The sequence below is a fragment of the Panthera pardus genome, unplaced genomic scaffold (assembly GCF_024362965.1).
Source record: "Panthera pardus isolate Hobbes unplaced genomic scaffold, ASM2436296v1 HiC_scaffold_17, whole genome shotgun sequence".
In the NCBI taxonomy this organism is placed as follows: Eukaryota; Metazoa; Chordata; class Mammalia; order Carnivora; family Felidae; genus Panthera; species Panthera pardus.
This window is the reverse complement of record NW_026526732.1, coordinates 121886076-121908240: the sequence shown is the minus strand read 5'-3', so window position 1 is coordinate 121908240 and position 22165 is coordinate 121886076. Positions and strand designations below refer to the sequence as shown.

The 22165-nt window shown below is 48.0% G+C and overlaps 1 protein-coding gene across 9 annotated transcripts in view; it reads left to right on the top strand.

The window, feature by feature from the left end:
* The window catches only part of PHACTR1 (phosphatase and actin regulator 1), a 561384-nt gene that overhangs the window by 300984 nt on the left and 238235 nt on the right, over positions 1 to 22165 (top strand). The window contains exon 1 of one of the 9 annotated variants that reach the window (XM_053904897.1): positions 989 to 1288. The exons of 7 other annotated variants lie outside the window; for them this stretch is intronic. In XM_053904897.1, coding sequence (XP_053760872.1) covers positions 1039 to 1288 — 250 coding nt within the window. In that variant the 5' untranslated portion in view covers positions 989 to 1038. Of the gene's footprint in view, positions 1 to 988; positions 1289 to 2071; positions 2165 to 22165 lie in introns of those variants that run through there. One more of the 9 variants, XM_053904904.1, reaches the window with a different exon arrangement.

Here is a 22165-nt window from a genome sequence, read left to right as displayed (position 1 = left end):
TAAATAAGTACCCAAGGTGGTTGTGATTTGCGCCTTCTCCAAGCCTTAGTTCTCTGAAAGGTGATGCAGGATTTGGCAACATCCGAGTCAAGATTACCGTAATAGACATAGTATGATTTAGTTTTTGTAAAGCACACGACAAACTCGATTAACTCGTATCTGTCACAACCCCACTGAGCCATGGGTTTGCCTTATTTAACACACTTCTCTCTTTGGACATCTCGACAGATGTCATTCGCCTGGCTGAGCCTTCTTCACCGTGCTAAGACAGCTGGGGGAACCTTCGAGCCAAATGAGCTGGGTTCCCTGAGTTGCAAGTTGTTTCTGAGGATTGATAAAAGCAGCCTTTCCTGTTCCGTGTTATTCTAAGTTTGAAGGACGCCGGTGGAAGGCCCCCTTCAGGTTGGGGGGATTTTTACGCAGGGTGAAAAGATCAGTTATGCCCTAACAGGTTGCCGGCTCCGGCGAAAAGTCAAGGGCGGTGGGCTGGACCCAGCAGAGAATGGTGATGTGTTCTGGCCCACGAGAGGGGCGCTCGCACCCCGAGGGCTCCGAGCGCAGCTGCCTCCGGTGTGGCCCATCTTGCTTGCATTTGGCGGCGCGAGGCTCCAAGACCAGGGGGAGGGGGGGGGCTGGCGTCCTGCCCCCGAGCTGGAGAGGGAGCGAAGGTAGCTGCAAAACCCAGCAGGCGCGAATCGCCGGGGCCCAGATTGACGGAGGGTGGGGCCGCGGGGAGGCAGTGCACGCGAGGCCGCGGGAGAGGTGGGCGCGCCGCGTCCCAGGTGCGACCGCCGAGCGCCTCCCGGAAGCCCTCCTCGCGCCGCGGGGTTCGGATTGGCTCGGGCGGCGAGGTCGGCGAGGTCGAGACCCTTTCGGCGCCTTCCCCACCCCACCCCCCTCGACCCGCCCCGCGGCGGTGGCGATGCCGTAGAGACGCGGGCGCGGGGCCGGGCGGGGGCATGCTGGCCGGGCGGCGGGGCGCGGGTGGCAGCGCGCGGGGGCCCGAGCGGCGCCCGGCCCGGGGCGCCCGGGGGCCGGATGGCGGAGCCCACGCGCGCCGCGGAGCCGGGGAGGTTTGCGCTCCGCTCGCCGCGCTGCAGGGAGGGCGCGGTGCCAGCAGCGAGCGCCCAGGGACCCAAAAAGAAAGCTTTTTATTTGCCGAAGATGAAGCCCCTGAAGGAGCCCGCCCCCAACAACAACAACGTGTCCTTTGTGATCCATTGTCAACTGGGCAAGGAGATCAAACACATTTGCAGCAACTGCAGTCGGGGGGAGGACGCCCGGGACGGTGAGTGCCGAGGCCCGTCGGGGCGGCGGCGGCGAGCGCGGGAGGCGGGGAGGTGTCGCGGCCGGCCGGTCCCCAGTTTGGGGGCGCCGCCGGCGTGTCTCCCCGGAGAACTGTGGGGACATCCGCCCGCCCGGCACTTTGCGGAGTGCAGCCCGGAGCCACACCGGGACCGCATCCGAGCAGCTGTATTTGCAGCCTCAAATGAGGGCTTTGAAACAGTTAAATGGGCAGCTCTGGGATTTCCTCTCCGGGAGGTGGGGTTTGGGGAGGGGGGGTGGGGTGGAGATTTGTCAGCGGTAGCATTATTAGCTTCAAAAAGGTGATTACACCTGCTTTCCTAGCTTTCCGGGCTTCTTAGCCATTCATTCTCCCTCCCATCTTTGCGCTCTGATGGGCTTTGCCCGGGGCGGCGTTACAGATGTGGGGTTCGGGTGGGTTCACTTTGGAGAGGCGGTTCGGCCTCGGCCACGGCGCCCTGGAGACTTGTGGAGTTGTTGAATGGTTTCTGTTTGGAGTGAAACATGGCTGTGATTTTTGGAGCGCAGCTGCCGGCCCCTCTTGGAATGATGCCCCAGTGGCCAAAACGTGGGAGGTGGGGGAGGGGCCTGCAGCGGCTTCCTGCAGGTGAGCCCGTGCGGGTGCGACCCCGAGAGCTCCCCCAGACCTGATCTGAAGTGGGGCGGGGAGAGGGTGCCGGGCCGCCAGCGACTCTGGGCTGGAGGAGCCCAGAACGAGGGACAGCTGGCGCGGACCAGGCAGCAGCCTCTGCAGATGTGGACGCGCCCGTGCATTTGGCCGGAGCCTCCGGGCGGTTCCGAAGCAGCTCACAGAGCCGACCCCGGAGGGCCCCTGAAGGTCGCAGAAAAGTTTTGGGCGGTAGGTTTTGCAGGGAGAGCATTAGCTCCTGGCCAGCCAGAAGCTCATGGCCTCGCTGACACGCACACTTGCTTGGGCAGGCAGATTTTCCCATCCACCACGAGGGTTTCCCTTCTTCCCTTTGGAAGAACAGAGAGTATCCCTCCTCCGGTCCTTGTGGGCCTCTTCAAGTGCAGAGTAATGAAGGGACTGTGGCTTGGCTAATGTCTTTTCAAAATTAGAGTCCTGCCCGCGTAATGATACTTTTCTTTGATTAAACTGTGAGAGAGGCTATGCAGGATGGCACCAGGCATACAGAAGGAGACCTGGGGCCCTCCTGGCGCACAGAGCACACCAGTGAATCTCCTGTGAGGTGTGGGGGAGGAGATCCTTTCATGAGAAGCACACACTTACCGGACTTGCGGTTTGGTCCTTTGGGTACTGTATAAACTGAGGGCGCTTCTGGAATATAAACGGATGAACGGGATGATGCAAAAGCAGACTTTTGCCATGTAATGAATGTGATAGAGCATGAGATGCAGGCTAAACTGTTCAGTGAATCAGTCTGTGGACTGATGTGCTCCACACATGGGCTGCTCTCACAGCCTTGGGAGTTGATTTAAATTAGGATCGGGAAATGTGGCTACAGCAAGGAAAGGTTCCGTGTCTGCACTCAAGGATGCGTGGTTACCCAGGGGTATGAATGCTGTCATTGGTATACGTGTTGGTGCACACGGTCAGAGGAGGCAGGCTTGTATTTTTAGCTTATGGCACCTATTTATGCTTGGGACACGCATCATCTCTGCGGTCTCAAACACCCTGGAATGCCTTAAGGAACGCCCTGTGGATGTTCGCATATCCTCTGATGCAACTAAAGTATTTAATTCAAAGGATGCTAGTATGGGGGAGACCTCAGGTGACCGTGTCTACGTGGCTAACCCTGCCTTCCTAATGCGTGTGGTGCGCTCCTGTAGTCCAGGAAATAGAAGGAGGTTGAGTTTCGCCCTGCTTTTATGGCCGGAGCCCCGAACAGTGCTGCCCGCTGTCAAGGGGAAGGAAGTTCCAGTAAATTTCACTTCCTGCAAAGATGAACCTCGTAGGATGGCTCATCATGAGTGAACTTTTCTGTTCGAGAAGTTCTCTAGAAGCTCTTTTCAACGTGACTCCTCTTTTCTGTATGCCGGGAGAGCCAGCTCTTTTGAAGGGAATGTGGAGGAGAGATAGTCCTGCCAACAGATTTGGTGGGGCTCCATTGAGGAGGAGTTTTCCTGCATTGTTTCCAGCACCATGAATGTGTCTGGTTTCTCGTGCGGCATTGAGGAGGCCACTTAGTGGCAACCCAGGAAAATTGTGCTCGAGTTGGCAAGTCTTCACTTGAAATGTTACGTGGGCAATATGTTATAGAGGCCTTGCTCACGGACTCTCTCACTCGATTTCTTTATATAGAAGATGGCAGGGGTGCCTGGGTGGCTCAGTCGGTTAAGCGGCCAACTTCGGCTCAGGTCATGATCTCGCGGTCTGTGAGTTCGAGCCCCGCGTTGGGCTCTGTGCTGCCAGCTCGAAGCCTGGAGCCTGTTTCGGATTCTGTGTCTCTCCCTCTCTGCCCCTCCCCCACTTGTGTCCGTCTGTCTCAAAAATAAAACATTAAAAAAAAGAAGATGGCAGTTATTTTAAACAAAATAGCAAATTTTGTTAACTTTCAGTTAAAGACCACCGGTAACTAAAAATATTTGGCTAACATAGAATACTTTAAAAAGAAGTATTTCTGGCTGAGCATTCATTAAAGATGAAGTTACATTTATCTATTGCCATTTTAGTTAAGAGTGTTAAAAAAAAAAAAAAAAAAGTTCCTGATATCTACTGACTAGTATTAAAGATGCTTTGCTGACCTTATTCGAAGTAAACTTTTACTTAAAAAAAAAAAATTGTAAACTACAGGTCACCACTAATGGTCAACGATAGGTTTGTTTCGTTCATTTTTGCTGTTTTGGTGACATTACTGAAGCCATTTGCAAATCAGGAAACCAGCTTCTGTTGCATTTCAGTGCTAAAGGCCAAGTACACAGAGCAAGTACAGGGTAGAAGAAAGATTCAACCCTCGTATGTTTGTCTCTAAAATCAAGGTGCTTTCCATCTTGCCATCAAATTGATTTTAAGTGTCACCCACACTGAATGCAGAGCATTAGGTACTATGGTGTGTGTGTGTGTGTGTGTGTGTATGTTATATACATGTGCAGAGTTAATAGACCATGTTTATTAGGATATGGAATGAGAATTGCAGAACTTCCTAGTACATTATTTTTTTTTAATCTGCCTTATCTACTTGACAGGTTGGAATTGGTAGGAACAGAGGGAGAGAAAGTTTTAGCTAAGTAGATTAGAAGTAATGCACATTGTACAGCTATAAGAAACATGGCTAAATCATCACAGAACTTGCATTGGAAGTCAATATGAGAATATGATTTAATTTACAAATAGTTGAAAATCAACTTTAAGGAGGAATCTATTCTAGAAGGCAAGATATTTCTGTATATAATTTTGTACATACTTACATACTGTATTTTCTATTCTTATTTGAATCCCTTTTAAGTCTGTTAATAGGGAGGGATCACCATAGGAATTATAACATCATGAATCATTACTAAGATGTAATGTCAAGTAATTGTAATAGAAATAAAATATTTTTAACATTTTAAAACACTTTTTAGGACAATTTTGAGGGACACCTGGGTGGCTCAGTTGGTTAAGCGTCTGACTCTTGATCTCAGCTCAGGTCTTGATCTCAGGGTTATGAGTTGAAGCCCCACATTGGGCTCCACACTGGGCATGAAGCCTGCTTAAAACAAACAACAACAAAAAGAACAAAAATACTTGGAAGCTTCTGTCTTATGGTGGCATATTTTAAAAGTAATCAAATGATTTAGAGATAAGACCTACTGATTGCAGGTTGCTGTGCCTTTCACATATGATTGATCAATATTTCAAGGTTGCCATTTTACTAAACATCATTTCTACTCAAATATTCACGTAGAAATTCACCAATCCATTGACTCACTAGATACATTTCCAAATTTTGTTTACGGATTAGAAATATTTTCCGTGTTTCCTAGTGGATTCCAATTGGAACTTTTTTTTTTCAAAAAAAAATTTTTAATGTTTATTCATTGTTGAGACAGAACAGAGACAGAGCATGAGCAGGGGAGGGGCAGAGAGCAAGGGAGACACAGAATCTGAAATAGGCTTCAGGCTCTGAGTTGTCAGCACAGAGCCCGACGCAGGGATCAAACTCATGGACCGCGAGATCATGAGCTGAGCCGAAGTCGGATGCTTAACCGACTGAGCCACCCAGGCACCCCAAGAACTTTTTTTCAGTGCATTTATTTTGAGAGGAGGAGGGGAAGAGAGAGTGGAAGAGAGAGAATCCCAAGCAGGCGTCTCACCATCAGCACAGAGCCTGATGTGGGGCTCGAACCCACGAACCGCGACATCATTAACCTGAGCCGAAACCAAGAGTTGGATGCTTAACCGACTGGGCCACCCAGGCGCCCCTCCAATGGAAACTTTTAGAGTGACAACAATTTGTCCTAATATTCCTCTGTGACGGACTCTAGGGTTCATTCAGCAAGATAGCCTTTTGGGAGAGAATGCCTTTTGGATTTCTGTGGGTCAGAGCCCTCATTTTGCAGGTGAGAAAATTGAGGTGCATAATGGTCAGGCGAACAGTCGCCCGTGGACCCAATCACCACTCGGTGTCAGGGCTACTAACCGAACCTGTTCCTTTGTGAAGGAAGCCGTTTCTAGTAATGGCCCAAGACTGTCTCCTGACTCCACTCACTAGCTGGGTCACTTTAGGATACCACGGTATCCTTTCCTGTGTGTGCAGAACGAAAGCACCCATTTCTACTCTACGTTTAAGAGTTAAAACCCATGCCTCTAATAAGTCCGGTGGAGTAGAAATGAGACTAGGGAAGAGCCCCTTCAGCATTGCACAAGTCAGGAGAATTTTATTGTTGTTTTAAAGCCTTCGCAACGGTGACCAGTTATGTTCTAGGTAAAGAGACTCACGTGTAGATCTGAATTTACAATGGCTAAGCTTTTGTTTTTGGTCTGTTGAGTAATCAAAAAAATGGGCAAGGGGAGATCTAGTTGTTTCTCCGAGAGGAAGAGGAAAGGCCAGGAGCTGAAGGAAGTAGTGACTGGAGGGATGTCTGGGTGGCACAGCGAGTTAAGCGTCTTGATCTTGGCTCGCATCATGATTTCGAGGTTCATGAGTTTGAGCGCTGATGGTGCGGAGCCTGCTTGGAGTTCTCTCTCCTTCTCTCTGCCCCTCCCCTGCTTGCCCTCTCTCTTTCCCTCAAAAAGAAAGAAAGAAACTTTAGAAAATATACTTAAAAACAAAGAGAAGTGATTGGAAGATTTAATGGACGTGGGCCTGACGAGCCCTCAGAGTCAAAGGGACGGCTCTGGAGGACGTGGTCCTCCAGCAAGAGACGGAGGCAGGAAACTGCTTCCTTAAGGTCAGGAGAGCCTAGGAAAAGCTCTGACTTGGGCTGAGCATAGAGGCTGTGTGGAACCCCGGAAAGGGCACTTGCTCAGCCAGTAGGGCAGAATGGAGAGGAAGGGCTTAGCAAGATGTTGGGACTGGTGTACTGAGGGGGGAATGTTAATGCAGTTGGGTTCTTAAAACTTTCTTGCAAAGCATCATGGACTCCCAGCCATGGAGCCGTTGACTGATTGTCTTACAAATAGTGTTAAAATCAGCAGCTGGAGTGTGCTGGGCCCCCTTGGCTTAGCGATAGACACCAACAGGTACAACGACCAGTTACGGCCTTTGAAGAGTCTGGACTTGAGTGAGAACAGCAGGAAGTAAACTGCTGGATTACCAGAGGGAGCCATTAATTGTGTGAGTAAAGCAGGAGGGCTTCCTAGAGGAGGTGGTATTTGCAATATCACAATAGAAGAGTCCTTCCGGTAAGGAAAAAAAAAAAAAAAAACAAAAAAAAAACCCAGCAAGACCTACACAAACGATGGAAGCTATAGAAGAGCATGGCTAGCTCAGGAAAAGGGAGAAGTTCAGCAGGTAGAACTTGAAATGGATGGGGAAACGAACATGACTTCGTTTGGAAACATACGTTTTTTCTAGCAATATGTGAAGCGTTTTTGTGTGCCATGTTAAGTTTTGGGAATATAAAAATCAGTAAGACTGTATGGTCTTTGCCCTCAAATAGCTTATAAAAATTTTTTTAATGTTTATTTATTTTTGAGAGAGAGAGGGAGACAGAGTGCAAGCTGGGGAGGGGCAGGGAGAGAGGGAGACACAGAATCCGAAGCAGGCTCCAGGCTCTGAGCGGTCAGCGCAGAGCCCGACGCGGGGCTCGAACCCACGAACCGCGAGATCATGACCTGAGCTGAAGTCGGACGCTTCACCGACTGAGCCACCCAGGCACCCCTACCCTCAAGTAGCTTACAAAGTAGTACAGGGAGATGCGTAGACAAGTGTGTGTGCAGAAGTTTTAAAGGGTTTGAGAGAGAAAGGTATTGTTTGAGAAGCTGAAAGTAGAGAATGGTCAGCCCCACCCTGGGAACGAGGGAGGTTAGGAAGATCCTGGGACCATTTCCAGAGTTTGGATTCCACCCAGTGAGCACTGAAGGCTGCACACAGATTTTTTTAAGCAGAGGTGGTGTGAACAAGTTACCTTTTAAAAACTATTAGGGAAAATCTTACACATATTACAAAAGCAGACTGAAAAAGATAAATGAGCCCCTCTAAATTTATCACCCCCATTCCCCAGCTCCCGTGTTAATGTTGAAGCGCATTGTGAGTGGGTTTTTATGATGGTGTTGCTGGCAGACAAGAGAAAGGTCCCTAATGCCACAGCCACTCAGAGTTCAAGAAAGGGCGTTTCAAGACCTTGAGCGGTGAGTGTCAAAAGATCAAGATTCTGTGATTCTGTCACAGACCCTTAACAAAGCCCCAGGAACACCTTCCAGCACCAGCGGCTCAGAGTCACGTGGCCTTATTTTTAGCAGAGCTTTGAACTCCTGTGTGATTTGACTAATAATTTCCCCTTCCATTTTAATATCTTTTGTTCTGCAGACAGCATCTGTAAATACTGCCTTCGTTTGGGAGAAAAGATGTTAAAAATATTTGTAAGATCTGTAGCTTGAAATATACCCACGTGTCTAAAGGAGATAAAAAGGATTCATGCATAAGATCTATATATGAAACCGTATTGGTGGAAGGAGGGATCGATAACGTGCTTACTGGCTCCAAGCTTTCATTTCTGCGGTTTGCTAATTCATAAGAATGGCAAAAAACCTTTTTGGGCTTCCGTAGGTGTTTAGAGTTTCAAGTCCTGTGTGAAAGGAGGGGCGCAGTGAGCCAGTTAGCAGTTACCTCTGACGGCTCGGAGCTCTGTGCCAAGTAAGCATTTGTGTTGAAATTGTTGTTACCGCCAGAGGCCCTGGGGGAGCACAAGGGATGAGCTTCCCTTCGACCAGCAGGTTGATAAGGGAGAGAAGGAAAAGGCCAAAGGGCTGCAAGTTGCAGAGATCTGGGTAAGCGAACCAGGAGCCGAACAAGAATCCGGTTGTCGGGATGGAAACAGAACAGTGGAGATTCTCTGCCTCGGGACAAGACAGCCGGAACGCTCGCAGTAGACCGCGTGCAAGAGACAATGGGATGGTGGCTTTGGCAGTCATTTCCACCTCGGAGGCTGGAGGAAGGGTAGAACACGGTCACTGATTGATTCACCTAACAAGCATTGATGGCGACCGTGAACTTGACGTGTGAGATAGCTAAAGGATGAGTTTGTGCTGTGGGAACACCTAGCAGAGGGCTTCCTTCTTGCTATGCAGAGGTAGACTGAGGACGTTGCGGACGCCTAGGTGGGGGGGGGGGGCTCCACCTTCTTGAGAGAGAAGTCTAGAGTGGGGGGAGAACGGCACGTGAGCTCAATCGTGGTGGGTGAATAGCATTGGCCTGGCAGAGCTACCTGAAGGGAAGTGTCCCTCAGGCAGGATCCAGACCAGAGACAGGAATGGGTTAAGAGGCCCTGGGAGAGGACATTAGTTGTAAAGTGCTCAGGGCCAGGGTCTTTCTTCTCTTTCCTCCTCACTGCTGTGTTTTCAGCGGCCGGAACGCACACAGATATTAGGCACTTAAACTATGTTCATCGTAAGAATATACAAGTTAACTTACGAATGTTTCATCTGTTTGATAAATACGTGTTTACTTATTAAAGTGACTGCAGGGACCGTGGGGTGATAAGGCTGGAGCGGGGGGTGGGGGGTGCACCTAGGAAGGTGAGACGGGAGGCTGGGTCGAGGTCTATCATGTGGTCTGTCATGTCGAGGTCTTGACTACCAGGCCAAGGAGCTGGGACACGGGCTGTGAAAGGATGCAGGAGGCCTAGGGAGATTTTCAGAGTGTACAAAAGTTCTTTCTAGATTTACGGCTTTTTTTTTTTTTTTTAATATCAAGGCACAATTGACAAAATGGCGTAAGATGTTCAAAGCGCGTGTTGTGATGATTTGATATACATTGCGAAGAGTCCCTCCGTCTAGTTACTGAACGTATATCATCACCTCCCATGGTTACCTCTATTTTGTGAGAACACTGACGTTCTCCTCCCTTAGCTAATTTCAGTTATACATGCAGTGTTAACAGCGTGCAGTATTTGTCTTTCTTTGCTGTATCTCACTTCGCGTAGTGCCCTCAAGGTACACATCCGTGTTGTTGCAAATGGCGGGATATCCTTCCTTCCCTTGACTGGATAATACTCCGTTGTGTATAGACCACATCTTTATCCATTCATCCAATGATGGACAATTAGGTTACTTCCAACTCACGGTTACCGTGAATACTACTGCAGTGAACATAGATGTGCAAATACCTCTTCAATATCCAATCTATATTTCCTTTGGATACATACCCAGAAGTGAATTGCTGGATCGTATGGCAGTTCTATTTTCAATTTATCGAGGAACCTCCATACCGTTTTTTCTGTAGTGGCTGCGCATCCCTTTACGTGGTCACCAACAGTACGTAAGGGTCCCCTTTTCTCCACATCCCCGCCCACACGTCTTGTTTTAGTTTGTTTGTGTAACACAAGAGCCGTTCTAACAGGTGTAAGGTCATAGCTTGTGTGGTTTTGATTTGCGTTGTTCTGATAGTGATGTTGAGCACCTTTACCTGTACCTGTTGGCCATTTGGAGTCTTTGGAAAAATGCCCATTCAGATTCTCTGCCCATTTCTTCATTGGATTATTTGCTTTTTCGCTGATGAGTTGTATGAATTCTTTTTTTATATATTTTGGATACTAACCCCCTCATCGGATATTTGATTTGCACATATTTTCTCCCATTTCGTAGATTGCCTTTTCATTCTGCTGGTGGTTTCCTTTGCTGTGCAGAAGCTTTTTGGTTTGATGTAGTCCCAATAGTTCCTGTTTGCTTGTTGCTTTTTGCTGTTGGTGTCAAATCCCAAACAAAACAAAACAAAACACTGCCAAAACCCATGTCGAGGAACTTCTTCCCTCTCATCTAGGAGTTTCCTGGTTTTAGGACTTACGTTCAAGTCTTTAATCCATTTTGGGTTGATTTTTGTGTGAGGTGCGGTCCAGTTTCATGCTTTTGCATGTGGTTGTCCAGTTTTCCCACAACCATTTCTTGAAGAGATGATCATTTCCCCCACCGTATATTCGTGGCTCTTCTGTCATAAACTAATTGACCATAGTGCATGGATTTTTTTCTTTCTGGGCTCAGTATTCTCTTCCATTGATCTGTGTGTCTGTGCCAGTAGTAACACACTGTTTTGATTACTATCGCTTTATAATATAGTTTGAAACCAGGAAGTGTGATGCCTCCTGCCTTTTCTTTCTTTAAGAACGCTTTGGCTCTTTGGGGTCTTTTATGGTTCCATACACATTTTAGGGTTTTTTTCCCCCTATTTCTATGCAAAATGTCACTGGAGTTTTAGGTGCTTTGGGATGTAATCCATACACTATATAATTCATCCATTTAAAGTGTGTAATTCAGGGGCACCTGGCTGGCTCAGTCGGTCGAGCGTCCGACGTCAGCTCAGGTCATGATCTTGCGGCTCGTGAGTTCAAGCCCCGCGTCGGACTCTGTGCTGACGGCTCAGAGCCTGGAGCCTGCTTCAGCTTCTGTGTCTCCCTCTCTCTCTGCCCCTTCGCCCCTCCCACGCTGTCTCGCTGTCTCTCAAAAATAAATAAACGTCAAAAAAAATGTACTTCAGCAGGTTTTAGTATATTCACAGGGCTGTGCATACATCACCACAGTGGATGTTAAAACGTTTTCATTACCCAAAAAAGAAACCTTGCCACCCCCAGCCTGTCCCTGCAATCCGCCTATCCTCCACTAACCCTAGGTAACCACCAGTCTACTTTGTGTTTCTATAGAAACAGTCTATAGACAACAGTTCTATAGACGACAGTCTACTTTTCTGTTTCTCTGTGCATTTCGTGTAAGTGGAAGTTTGATCCATTTCAAGGTTGATCCGTGGCGTGGCGTGTATCACTACTTCATTTCTTTTTATTGCTAAATTAGTGCATGGATGTGACACGTGGTGAATAATACTGCTCTGAGCATTCACGTACAAGTTTTAGTGTAGACGTAAATTTCATTTCTCTTGGGTGTTATACCTAGGAGTAGAATTGCTGGATCATATGGTTATGCCACTGACCCATCTGAGGAAGTGTCAGAGTCTTTTTCAAAGGGGCTGCCATGGTACCTGAAGGTTCCATTTTTCCACATCCTTTCGAATCTTTGTCCCCTGTATTTTTGGTGATAGCCTCTCTAGAGGATTTTTGAGAAGGAAAGAAGGTTCTGAGTTGTTGGTCAAGAAGAGAGTTAATTCACTCCATTTAAGGAAGCCAATAAGGTTTCTTTTTTTTTTTTTTTTTTTTTTTTTTAGAAAGTCTAGAGGTCTTACATAAATCTATTGCACTTTATTTATTTTTTGAGGGTTTTTATTTTAAGAGCGAGACCGAGTGCAAGTGGAGGAGGGGCCGAGAGAGAGGGGGACACAGAATCTGAAGCAGGGTGCAGGTCCTGAGCTGTCGGCACAGAGCCCAATGCCGGGCTCGAACCGACACGCTGTGAGATCATGACCTGAGCCAAAGCTCGGAGGCTCAACCAACTGAGCCACCCAGGTGCCCCAATATATGACACTTTATAATTGGCACATGTTGTTTCCTTGTGATCATCAGAACAGCCTTTTCACATTGGAACTACTATGGTGGCCATGTTAGAAAAGAGGGAACAGAGAACCAGAGTGGTCACGGCATCCTGTGTGTCATGTGCTGAGGCTGCTGTACCTGGACTGTCCCTCTGATGCCCCCTTGAAGGTGTGAGCCTCTGAGAAGACACTAGTTATTTTGGTCAATGAAGTTCAACTTTTTTTTTTTTTAAGCTTATTTATTTTGAGAGAACAAGCAAGCAGGGGAAGGATAGAGAGGATTCCAAGCAGGCTCCACACTGTCAGTGCAGAGCCCTCTGTAGGGCTCAGATTCATAAACTGTGAGATCATGACCTGAGCCAAAATCAAGAGTCAGATGCTTAACCAACTGAGCCACCCGGGCGCCCCTGAAGTTCAACTTCTCAAAGTGATTAATTAAATGTGAAAATGATTCCTCCAGAAACATCTGGGCAAAAACCAACACCCAAAGCAAACTGTCAATTCGTTAAAAAGGGCAAGAGGAGACTATGCAGTGGAGAGTGTTTGAGTAGCATTAGGAAGTGTTGGGGACCCACTTGGGTCACCGTCACCCTGAGTTTTTTCCACTTGTAAAACGAATTTACTTCTCTTCCTTAAACATGTTGCCAAGGTGCCTGAAACCCAGCTAATCAGAGCTTGGTAAGCTTTGGCTCATGAGCCCTCTGCCTGTTTTTGTAGGTTGAGGAGGTTTTTGTTTTTTTATTTATTTGTTTATTTTGTTTGTTTTACAATTTCAGATGGTTGACCAAAATCAAAGGAAGAGTAATATTTAGTGACATGACATTTAGGTGAAATTCAAGTGTCGGTGTGTATAAATAAAGTTTTATTGGAACACAGCCACGCACAATCATGTATGGACCGTCCATGGTGGCAGCCACACAGCTGAGTAGTTGCAACAGAAACCCCGTAAAACCTCCAGTATTTACTCTCTGACCCTCATCAAAAAACTTTGCCGATCCCCGACTGCATCAAAATTCCTCTAATGAGATGATGCCGCTTCTAACCATCTCTGCACAATATCTGATTCTGAGTCCAGGGGGACCCTGGCAACATCTGTGATGCTCACCCGAACCTGCGGTTCTGGTTTTTATAAAGGGCTACTTGATGTCCTAGGGTGTCCAGAGGGACAGATTTAAAGTGAAAATCCACCCAAAAAGAAACCGCTCCTGGGAATTGGGTTTGCAGACTCTCTTTGCTCCCCACCCCCACCCTGACCTTTATGTGGGCTTGAGGCTGGCACATTTTACAAAGGGAGTGGATTTCAGATCCCCACCTAAGAGTGAACCATCTTGACTCTGCTATTGTTTCTGCATGAACTTGAGAATAATCGCCTCCGCTATCTTGGCACATGGAGATTTGCCTCCACAGTAATTATTTTGCAACCCACAAGAGTAATTATAAAATCAAATAATTATCTTCTAAACAAGCTGCAACCCCAGCCGTGGTTCTTGAAGGGGGAGGGGTGCTCCCATTCTTTAATTTTCATTTTTAGACGTATAACATTTCTGCCTCCCTTGTCCCCCCTCTCCCCGTACCTCAGTTCTTGTGTTATTTCAAGTACAATAACCATCTATGATGAAGCAATAGCTCCTTTCGATGCAGCCTCTTTAAAACTGTAGCTCTGCTCCAAGTTTAGGAGCAGAAAGAGAAGCCAGCAAGAAAAGGGAAAAGCAAAACCTGATTTAATTTGGGGGGGGGGGGGGTAGGGTACCAGGAAATAAAATTGCAAAAGGGAAGATCCGCCTACCTAACTACATTCCTGGTGTTGGTTTGAATTACTGAGAGCCGCATTGTAGCGAGGACTCCAGATTCTGAAGGTGTTCTCAGTAAGAGCTGGCACCGGTATTTCCTGGCACAAAGGGAGGAACGAAATCCGCTCACACAGTTAGCAACCATCCATCGCTGACAGGCTGGGCACATACCAGAATTAGGTTATCGCATGAGAGACTTAAAGTCTGTGTATGGGAGTTTGTCTGACATAACGCAGCAGACACTGTATGTAACGTTTATTTGTATGTTGGGAAATTGATACCTGCCTGATAAACTGAGCTTACTTGCATGTGACGAAAGGGCGTGTAGAGAAGCAGATCTTAGTGACCGGGGCCGTCACAGATTTGCACATTCAAGAACGACCCTCTGCAAATTTCAGGAACTCCTTAACTTGTAACTTTCTTTGCCAGCCCGGTAAAGTCGAACACACCACCGCCGGGAACTCACGCCCCAAATGAACACACAGTGAACCTCTTGGCTTGCCCAGGGCCCTAATGTTGTGTCATCCAGAATGAATAGTATGGTGCAGTTTCCTACCAGCCACGGATGAATTATTCATGCACTATTAAGCAGCCTGTGGTCAGAACACCACAACCCAGAGTAAAAGTGAATACAAAAGAAGAGATTTTAATACTTGCAGCTGAAAGAGCCCTTTGCAGTGGAAGTAGAGATGATGGGCTCCTGGACCCCTCCCGGCCTTTCTCGAGGTCTTTGAGGTTGGATCGTGAATGTATATGTAGATTTCTTGCGATAGGACAAGAAGAAATAGCTTGGACCACCCGGGGACTCTAGTAGTTCATCAGATTGCATGCCTGGGTTCATTTTTCAAGTTTTTTCTAGAAGGCAGAAGAGGGGGAGCATATACAAAAGGGAATATCTGTATTCATAAAGAAATAAAAGCATAACCAAGGAGAAGAGGGATTCTTTGGAAGAAAACGTAGAAACTTTGGAAGACCAGATATACATATATGTATATATGTATATATATATATGTGTGTGTGTGTATACACACACACACACACACACACACACACACACACACACACGCCAGATAAGAAGGGGGTTGTTCTCTCTGCCCTCCCATAGCGTCCTAGAATCCCAGAGCTTTTTAGAACCACAATTTAAATGCTGTTCTCTGCTCTACTCCATTTAGATGAGACACAGTGTATTGTAGAGTGATTATTTCTAGTATATAAACATCAGGTCATAACAGGAGATTGCACCCTTAATTTTAATTACGTGGAGGTGATGAAATCTCTAATAGAGCAGCTGTGATGTAAATAAGGTATAACCACATAGGTTACAAGGAGTGCGTGTGGGGGTGTGGGCAGGGAGGGAGGGAGAGATACCCTAGGGTAGAGTTAGCTTTGGGAAATTGTACAAATCAGCTGAGGAATTACATCATGTATAAATGGGTAGGAATATAACATTTTTAGGTTCAAATTATTTCAGTAGGAATGTTTAATCACACACCAGCATTAATAATCACCTCTTAAAAAGCTGCTTAAAATGAAATTGGATCAGGTGTACAATCCCTTTTTCTCCCTTCTTCTTGTTGATGGCTCTGAAATTCACCATTGGATTTACCAGCAAGTGTTGAAGACCACAGAGGAGTGACATTTAGCATTTACACCGTAAGTGTGACAGATGGGTCAGTGTGTGTTACCAGCTCAAAGTACGTAAGTCCCCGCGAATGAAATGGCCCACATTTACTTTGAAAATATCAGAGCCTAAATTACAGTAAGATTTAACTGGGAGGATTTCCACCATGATTTTGGAAAGCAGACGCGGCTTATTTTTATTGCAAAATCCTAAGAGTGCAATTCCTGGCAGTGTTTACCAGAGAGAAGGAATTAGCAGCCTCATGGGGGAGGGTTAGGAAAACAGAGCACCCTGTGGGAATGAGCTCCTGCATCTCAGTTCCAAGAGCCTCAGCCGAAGCTGACCTCAGACAAGCCACTCAGTCCCAACCTCTGGTTTCCTTCTTGCGAAAGGGGGTGCAGGATAGGAGGCCCCGTTGCTGGTTTTTCCAGAGGGTCTCGAGACTGTGCAGGAGGCAACCGGGACGTTTTCGGAAAGAAACACAGGACTGTGTTGTGCACTTTTTATAGCCATGGCACTGGCTTGCCTTACACATTCCAGAGGGAGGAAGGAGGGGCGTTTCTCTTTGCGTCTTCTCCTCGCCATTCGTTAGCGATGGTGAATGGAAGAAGAGAGGACCGGACAGGCTGTATGTCCTGTAGGACTAGAGGAATGACCGCCGTTTTGTTTCAAGGGGAAAGAGCAGAGAGGTCCCCTGAGCGAGATGAACAGATGGCCTCATCGTTGCTGCTACACTGCTTCTGGCTGCGAGTGTCCTCACCCCCGTCCTCAGCCGAGCCCTTTCAAGCCGTGCAGGTCACAGAGCCGTGGGGGGCTCTGAAGAGCAGTCCGCAGAAGGCTGATCTACAAGATGGGGGACCCTGCCGATGACCATTCTTCCTACTGGAAAGATAAAGGCTACACGTTCTTCAGCAAGGGCGGATGGGCTGAGGTCCTCTGGGAAGTACAGATCGTCTTCGGAATTCACAGCCCTCTGCTGTTCAACTAAATCCACGCACAAACCAAAGAGTTTTAAAAATGAGCACCTCTGTCCGTGACCTAGAGCTACAAGATGTGGGAGTAGATCAGGGAGCAGGGAAGTTGGGAGCAGGGAGTTGGAGTAGATCAGGAAGCGGGTGGTAAAACTGGGGTACTTTGCACCTCCACCTTGGGTCTTGATTCTCTCCCTTACTCAGCTGCCTTATGAGTATTCAGGATCATAATCTGTTGGGTTTTTAAAAGTTTGAATTTGCCTTACTGCCTGTGAGAAAGTGATTTTTTTTTTTTTTTTTTTTTTTTTTTTTTTTTTTTTTTTTTTTTTTTTTTTTTTTTTTTTGCCTGGGGTGTAAATATGTTAAGGTCTGTACTGTTACAACCAAGCCAACGTAATAAGGCAGGAAAGACCAATTCTGTGCCATTTGGAAATACGGTCTCCTCGGATTCTGGGGTCTGTGTCATATTCCAGCAGAGAACCAGCGGAAAGCATCCCCCTTCCTGCCAAAGACGTAAAGCCCAGGGAGGGGCTGTGCCACTCTTCTTTTTTGCGTCCACAGGCAGCTCTGATTACAGTGTGAGAAGCTTTACAATTCAAGTTCTAAAGTTCAGTGTCGAGATTCTTGTCAACCGTAACGAGATGTTTTCCTGGATGTCGTCCACATAACAACTTGTCCCTTGGGATGGTTCTAGGCGGTACGTGAAAAATTTCAAGACCAACCTAATTTGGAAAACTGAGCTAAAACAAAGTTGGGTAGATTGTTTTAGTCTCTGAGTCCTTGGTACGCCCATGCGCTTTATGAAACTCCAAGAACAGAGGGTATATACTTATTTACCCAAATTACCAGGGTTTCTTTCGTTGTCGTTTCCGGGGGTGGGGAGACCATCACAAGGGATCAATGCCCCCAGGGGCAATTAATGTGCTGTTGCAGAATCCTGCCCTAGAAAATACCATATTGGCCGAATAAGTTCCCCCACTTTGAGAGATACAGAATGAAACAGAGCAGCGAGGCTCATCCACGAATATTCCCTTCTGCCAGAAGCTATTAGCACTACACTTGACATGCTAACAGGAAAGAACTTCCGCTTTTGCTGAATATATTGGCTCAGTGAGTGAAAAGTCCTCTGGATGCACATTGAACTGTTAGGATTGATTGTACCCGTGCTTCAGGCAACCCAGGCCTCGGGGACTTCCTGTGGTGCTAGTCGGGCGATAGGACCATATGGCAGGGCCGGGGCTTCTGGAGACCTGGGATCTCCACGTGTGGGACATTTTAGGTCCCTGTTACTCAACTGCCGGGCTGTTGACATTTTGGACTGGACGGTTCTTTGCTGGGGGTGGCGGGGGTCTGTGCGTGGTAGGATATTTAACGGCATCCCTGGTCTCTACCCACTCAATGCCAACAGTCTTAAAAATGTACCCGGGATTTTATTCAATCAGGTATGGTGAGGGGACAGACGCGGAGACTGCCTCTGAATGAAGAGTTGCTGACAATTTGCAAGAGGAGGGGGCCGCGTGGGGAAGTAGTGGGGCTGGTCAGGAGGCAGAAAGACCGAGGGGAGAGCCTCGATCAGAGCTTTATTGTGGGGGTTTTGGTTTTGGTTTTGGTTTTGCAGGGAAGGACTGTGCAAGTCAGGGTAGGCAGTACTGAACGTCAGGTTGGATAGTCTGAGTAGTCCGTGACTGGCTCCGAGCTGTAGAGTAGTCTCTGGCTGTGGGTGCCTGGCCCTGGGGTGATTTAGGACGGAGGCGATACGAACTTGGTGTATGAGAATTAGACAAACGGAGGCAGGGGTTTGGGGTATAAGCTTTGGATTGGTTGGTTTGCGTATGAAAGACACTCTAGGGATCAGCTAGCCTCGGGAGGGGCAGTCCCTCCAGAAGCCTGGATGTCAGAGCATCACAAAATCCAAAAAAAAAAAAAAAAAACCATAAAAGACGTGATTAATACAGTCACCTCTCGGTTGTGACAACCCAAATGTCTCCAGACATTGCCAGGTGTCCTTGGGGGTGGAGGGGGGGATGGGGAAGGGCGCAATCACCTCTGGGTTTAAGAGCCACTGATGAAGGGCCAAAGTGGGTCGCTCCAGCTATGAGTCATCTTACCCAAGCAAGAGAGCAGTGTGGACTAAAGTCCCAGGAGAAGGCTTTGTGTGAAGGTGTTGATTTGGATTGGCAGAAGTCAGGAAGGAAGAAGTCCTAAATGGGAGGGATTCACAGGACCTGGAACCCAGAGGGTGGGGAGGGGAAGACCTCAGTATACTGAGTTTTTGGATGTTAACCATAACATCTCTTATCCATTTACTGTACGCCCAAGCCCTGTACCAGTGACAGGAATCGTGTACTTAATCTTCCCAAGAGATCGGTAACATTGATCTCCTCTTGACAGAGAAGGAAACTGAGACTCGGAGGGATTCGGCGGCAGGCTGGGTCACACTGGTGGTATGTGTGGGGGTTCAGATTTGAAATCAGGTCTCTGTGATTAGAAATAACGTCAGGTAAGGTGAAAGGATGTTACGTTACAGACAGAAATGCCTAGATTTGGGGCGCCTGAGTGGCTCTGTCGGTTGAGCACCCGATTTCAGCTCAGGTCATGATCTCGTGGTTCGTGAGTTCGAGCCCCGCGTTGGGCTCTGTGCTGGCAGCGTGGAGCCTGCTTGGGATTCTCTCTGTCCCACTCTCTCCCCCTCCCTCTCTCTCTCTCCCCTCCCTCTCTCTCTCTCCCTCTCTCTCTCTCTCCCCTCTCTCCCTCCCTCTCTCTCTCCCCCCCTCCTCTCTCCTCCCCCCCTCCTCTCTCCTCTCCCCCCCTCCCTCTCTCTCCCCCCCTCCCTCTCTCTCTCCCCCCTCCCTCTCTCTCTCCCCCCCTCCCTCTTCTCTCCCCCCCTCCCTCTCTCTCTCTCCCCCCCTCCCTCTCTCTCTCCCCCACCTCCTCTCTCTCTCTTCCCCCCTCCCTCTCTCTCTCTCTCTCCCTCCCCTCTCTCTCTCTCCCCCCTCCTCTCTCTCTCCCCCCCTCCCTCTCTCTCCTCTCCCCTCCCTCTCTCCCCTCCCCCTCCCTCTCTCCCTCCCCCCCTCCCTCTCTCCCCCTCCCCCTCCCTCTCTCCCCCTCCCCTCTCTCTCTCTCCCCCTCCCTCTCTCCCCTCTCCCCCCTCCCTCTCTCCTCTCCCCCCCCTCCCTCTCTCCCTCTCCCCCCTCCCTCTCTCCCTCTCCCCCCCCTCCCTCTCTCCCTCTCCACCCCCTCCCTCTCTCCCCCCTCCCCCCTCCCTCTCTCCCCCTCCCCCTCCCTCTCTCCCCCTCCCCCTCCCTCTCTCCCCCCCTCCCTCTCTCCCTCTCCCCCCCTCCCTCTCTCTCTCTCCCCCCCTCCCTCTCTCTCTCCCCCTCTCTCCCTCCCTCTCCCTCCCTCCCCCTCCTTCCCTTGCTCATACTCTGTCTCTCAAACAAACAAACATTAAAAACAAGTGTCTAGACTTAAAGGTGTGTGGTACCCAGCACAGCAGCAGATTCCCCAGCAGGGGACAGGTAGGATGTAGAGGAAATCTGTTTATCTCACGGCAGCAGGGGGAGCTGGCCGCAGGTGGCCTGGGGTGCTACGCAGCTGGGCGAGACCAGGTAATCCAGGTGTGATGATCTGTGCCAGGCCAAGGGTGACGATGGTAGGATTTTGCGGATGAGCAGACGAAGGCTCAGAGAGGTACAGTGACTCGCCCACCAAATCTGACTCCAGAGTCACGCCCCGAAGCATGTTATTAATGCTCAGCGGCTGGGCGCTTCTGACAACTTTATCTCCTGTCATCGCTGGGTACACTCACACATTCTGTGTCTCCAAATATTAATTCTACTGACTGAACAAATGAGACAGAATTCTGTTACTTGATTCAACATCATGGAGACATTTTCCTTAAAAAGACAAAAGGTTTTCAAATGTCTTTGAGCCCTTGGTTGGCTTGGGAAAACCTACTCCTTTTCTGGAATCCTAGCCCCTGAGCATAGTTCCCAGAAAGCCATTCTGCCGTGTGTGTGCCTCAGTTTCCCCTGCTCGCCTGTGAGCTCCTTGCGGGCAAGATTATGTTTTATTCGTTTTCGTATTCCTGGCACATGACTGGTTCCCGGCGGAAAACCAATACTGTTTGGTTTTGCTTTTTAATGATTTCAGACTGTGAGGAAATCATTTTTAGTACGTTTCACGTGTGTAACATCACCATGCTTCAGGTGAACTCGGTACAGAAGAAAAGGACGCTGTTTAGCCTTCAGCACAGCTACAAAAAATAGAAGCAGGGAGTCATGAGGAAGGGAAATGAAGCTTCTTCGTGAGGAAGCGTGAGGGCAAAGACTTCCAAGACCTGAATGTACGGAGCACGAGGTCAAGTTGACGTTACTTAGAGTTTAGACAGGCGTTGGCAGACTTTGTCTGTAAGGGACCAGATAGTAAACATTTAGGCTTTCACCATATGGTCTCTGTTGCAACCAATCAGTTCTGTTGTAGCTCAAAAGCAGCATAGGCAATGTAGAAATGCAAAAACATGGCCGCCTTCCAGTACGATTTTATTTACAGAGACGGGCAGCAAGCCGGATTTGGACTCAGGGTCATGGTTTGCCAAGCCCTGATGTAGACTCTCCAATGCGACAGAACAGGGCACGTATCCCAGCCACCTGCTAACTGTGCAGCCTTCATCAGAATGAGCCTCAGTTTCTCCATCTATGAAATGGTAACTCCTACAGCATCCACACCTAGGGCTGGGGTACAACTCAACGATATGAAGCATTTGGCCCTGACCGTAGCATACAGCCAGCACACCATAAATGGTGGCTATTATTGTTACCCTTGTAAGTAGTACGTATCTCCTCCTGCCTTTTTTTCATTCTTGCTTTTCATTGTATTAAAATGAAGTCACATGAATTCATACTCCGTGGCTGCTGTGTCAGATGGTTTCTTTCCAGTCCCGTTTCTCCCTCCTTAGACTTCTTGAGTTTGAGGGACAATAAGGAAAATAGTATCTGTATTATTTCTGCAGAGCTCCTACCAATAGGATTGTTGTTAACTATAAATTTCATGTGCAGTAATTCGCACAGTGCCTGGGAAATCACACTCAGTAGATCGTAACTAGTAGAACGAGGAAGAAGTTTAAAAATGTAAGTTTGTGAAGTGAATAGAAAGGAATTCACTAAGGACTTAGAAATCTCGTGAAATGTCAACCGAGTAGGAATTCTGATGGAGAGTTTCTTAGCATTCAGTGCTGAAACTGTAAGACTTAGGTGTTTGTTTTTCTTTAACATTTGGAACCAATTATTTGCTTGGCTCTGTTAATCAGTGATTTCCTAAAGTGGAATCCGTTGGTCACAAACCAGGAACTTTGAAACCAGTCGAGGCATTTGCTTTTTCAAAATGAGCTGTTTATATTATCGCTGAAAAAGATAAATCCCACCACATGCAAACAGCTGT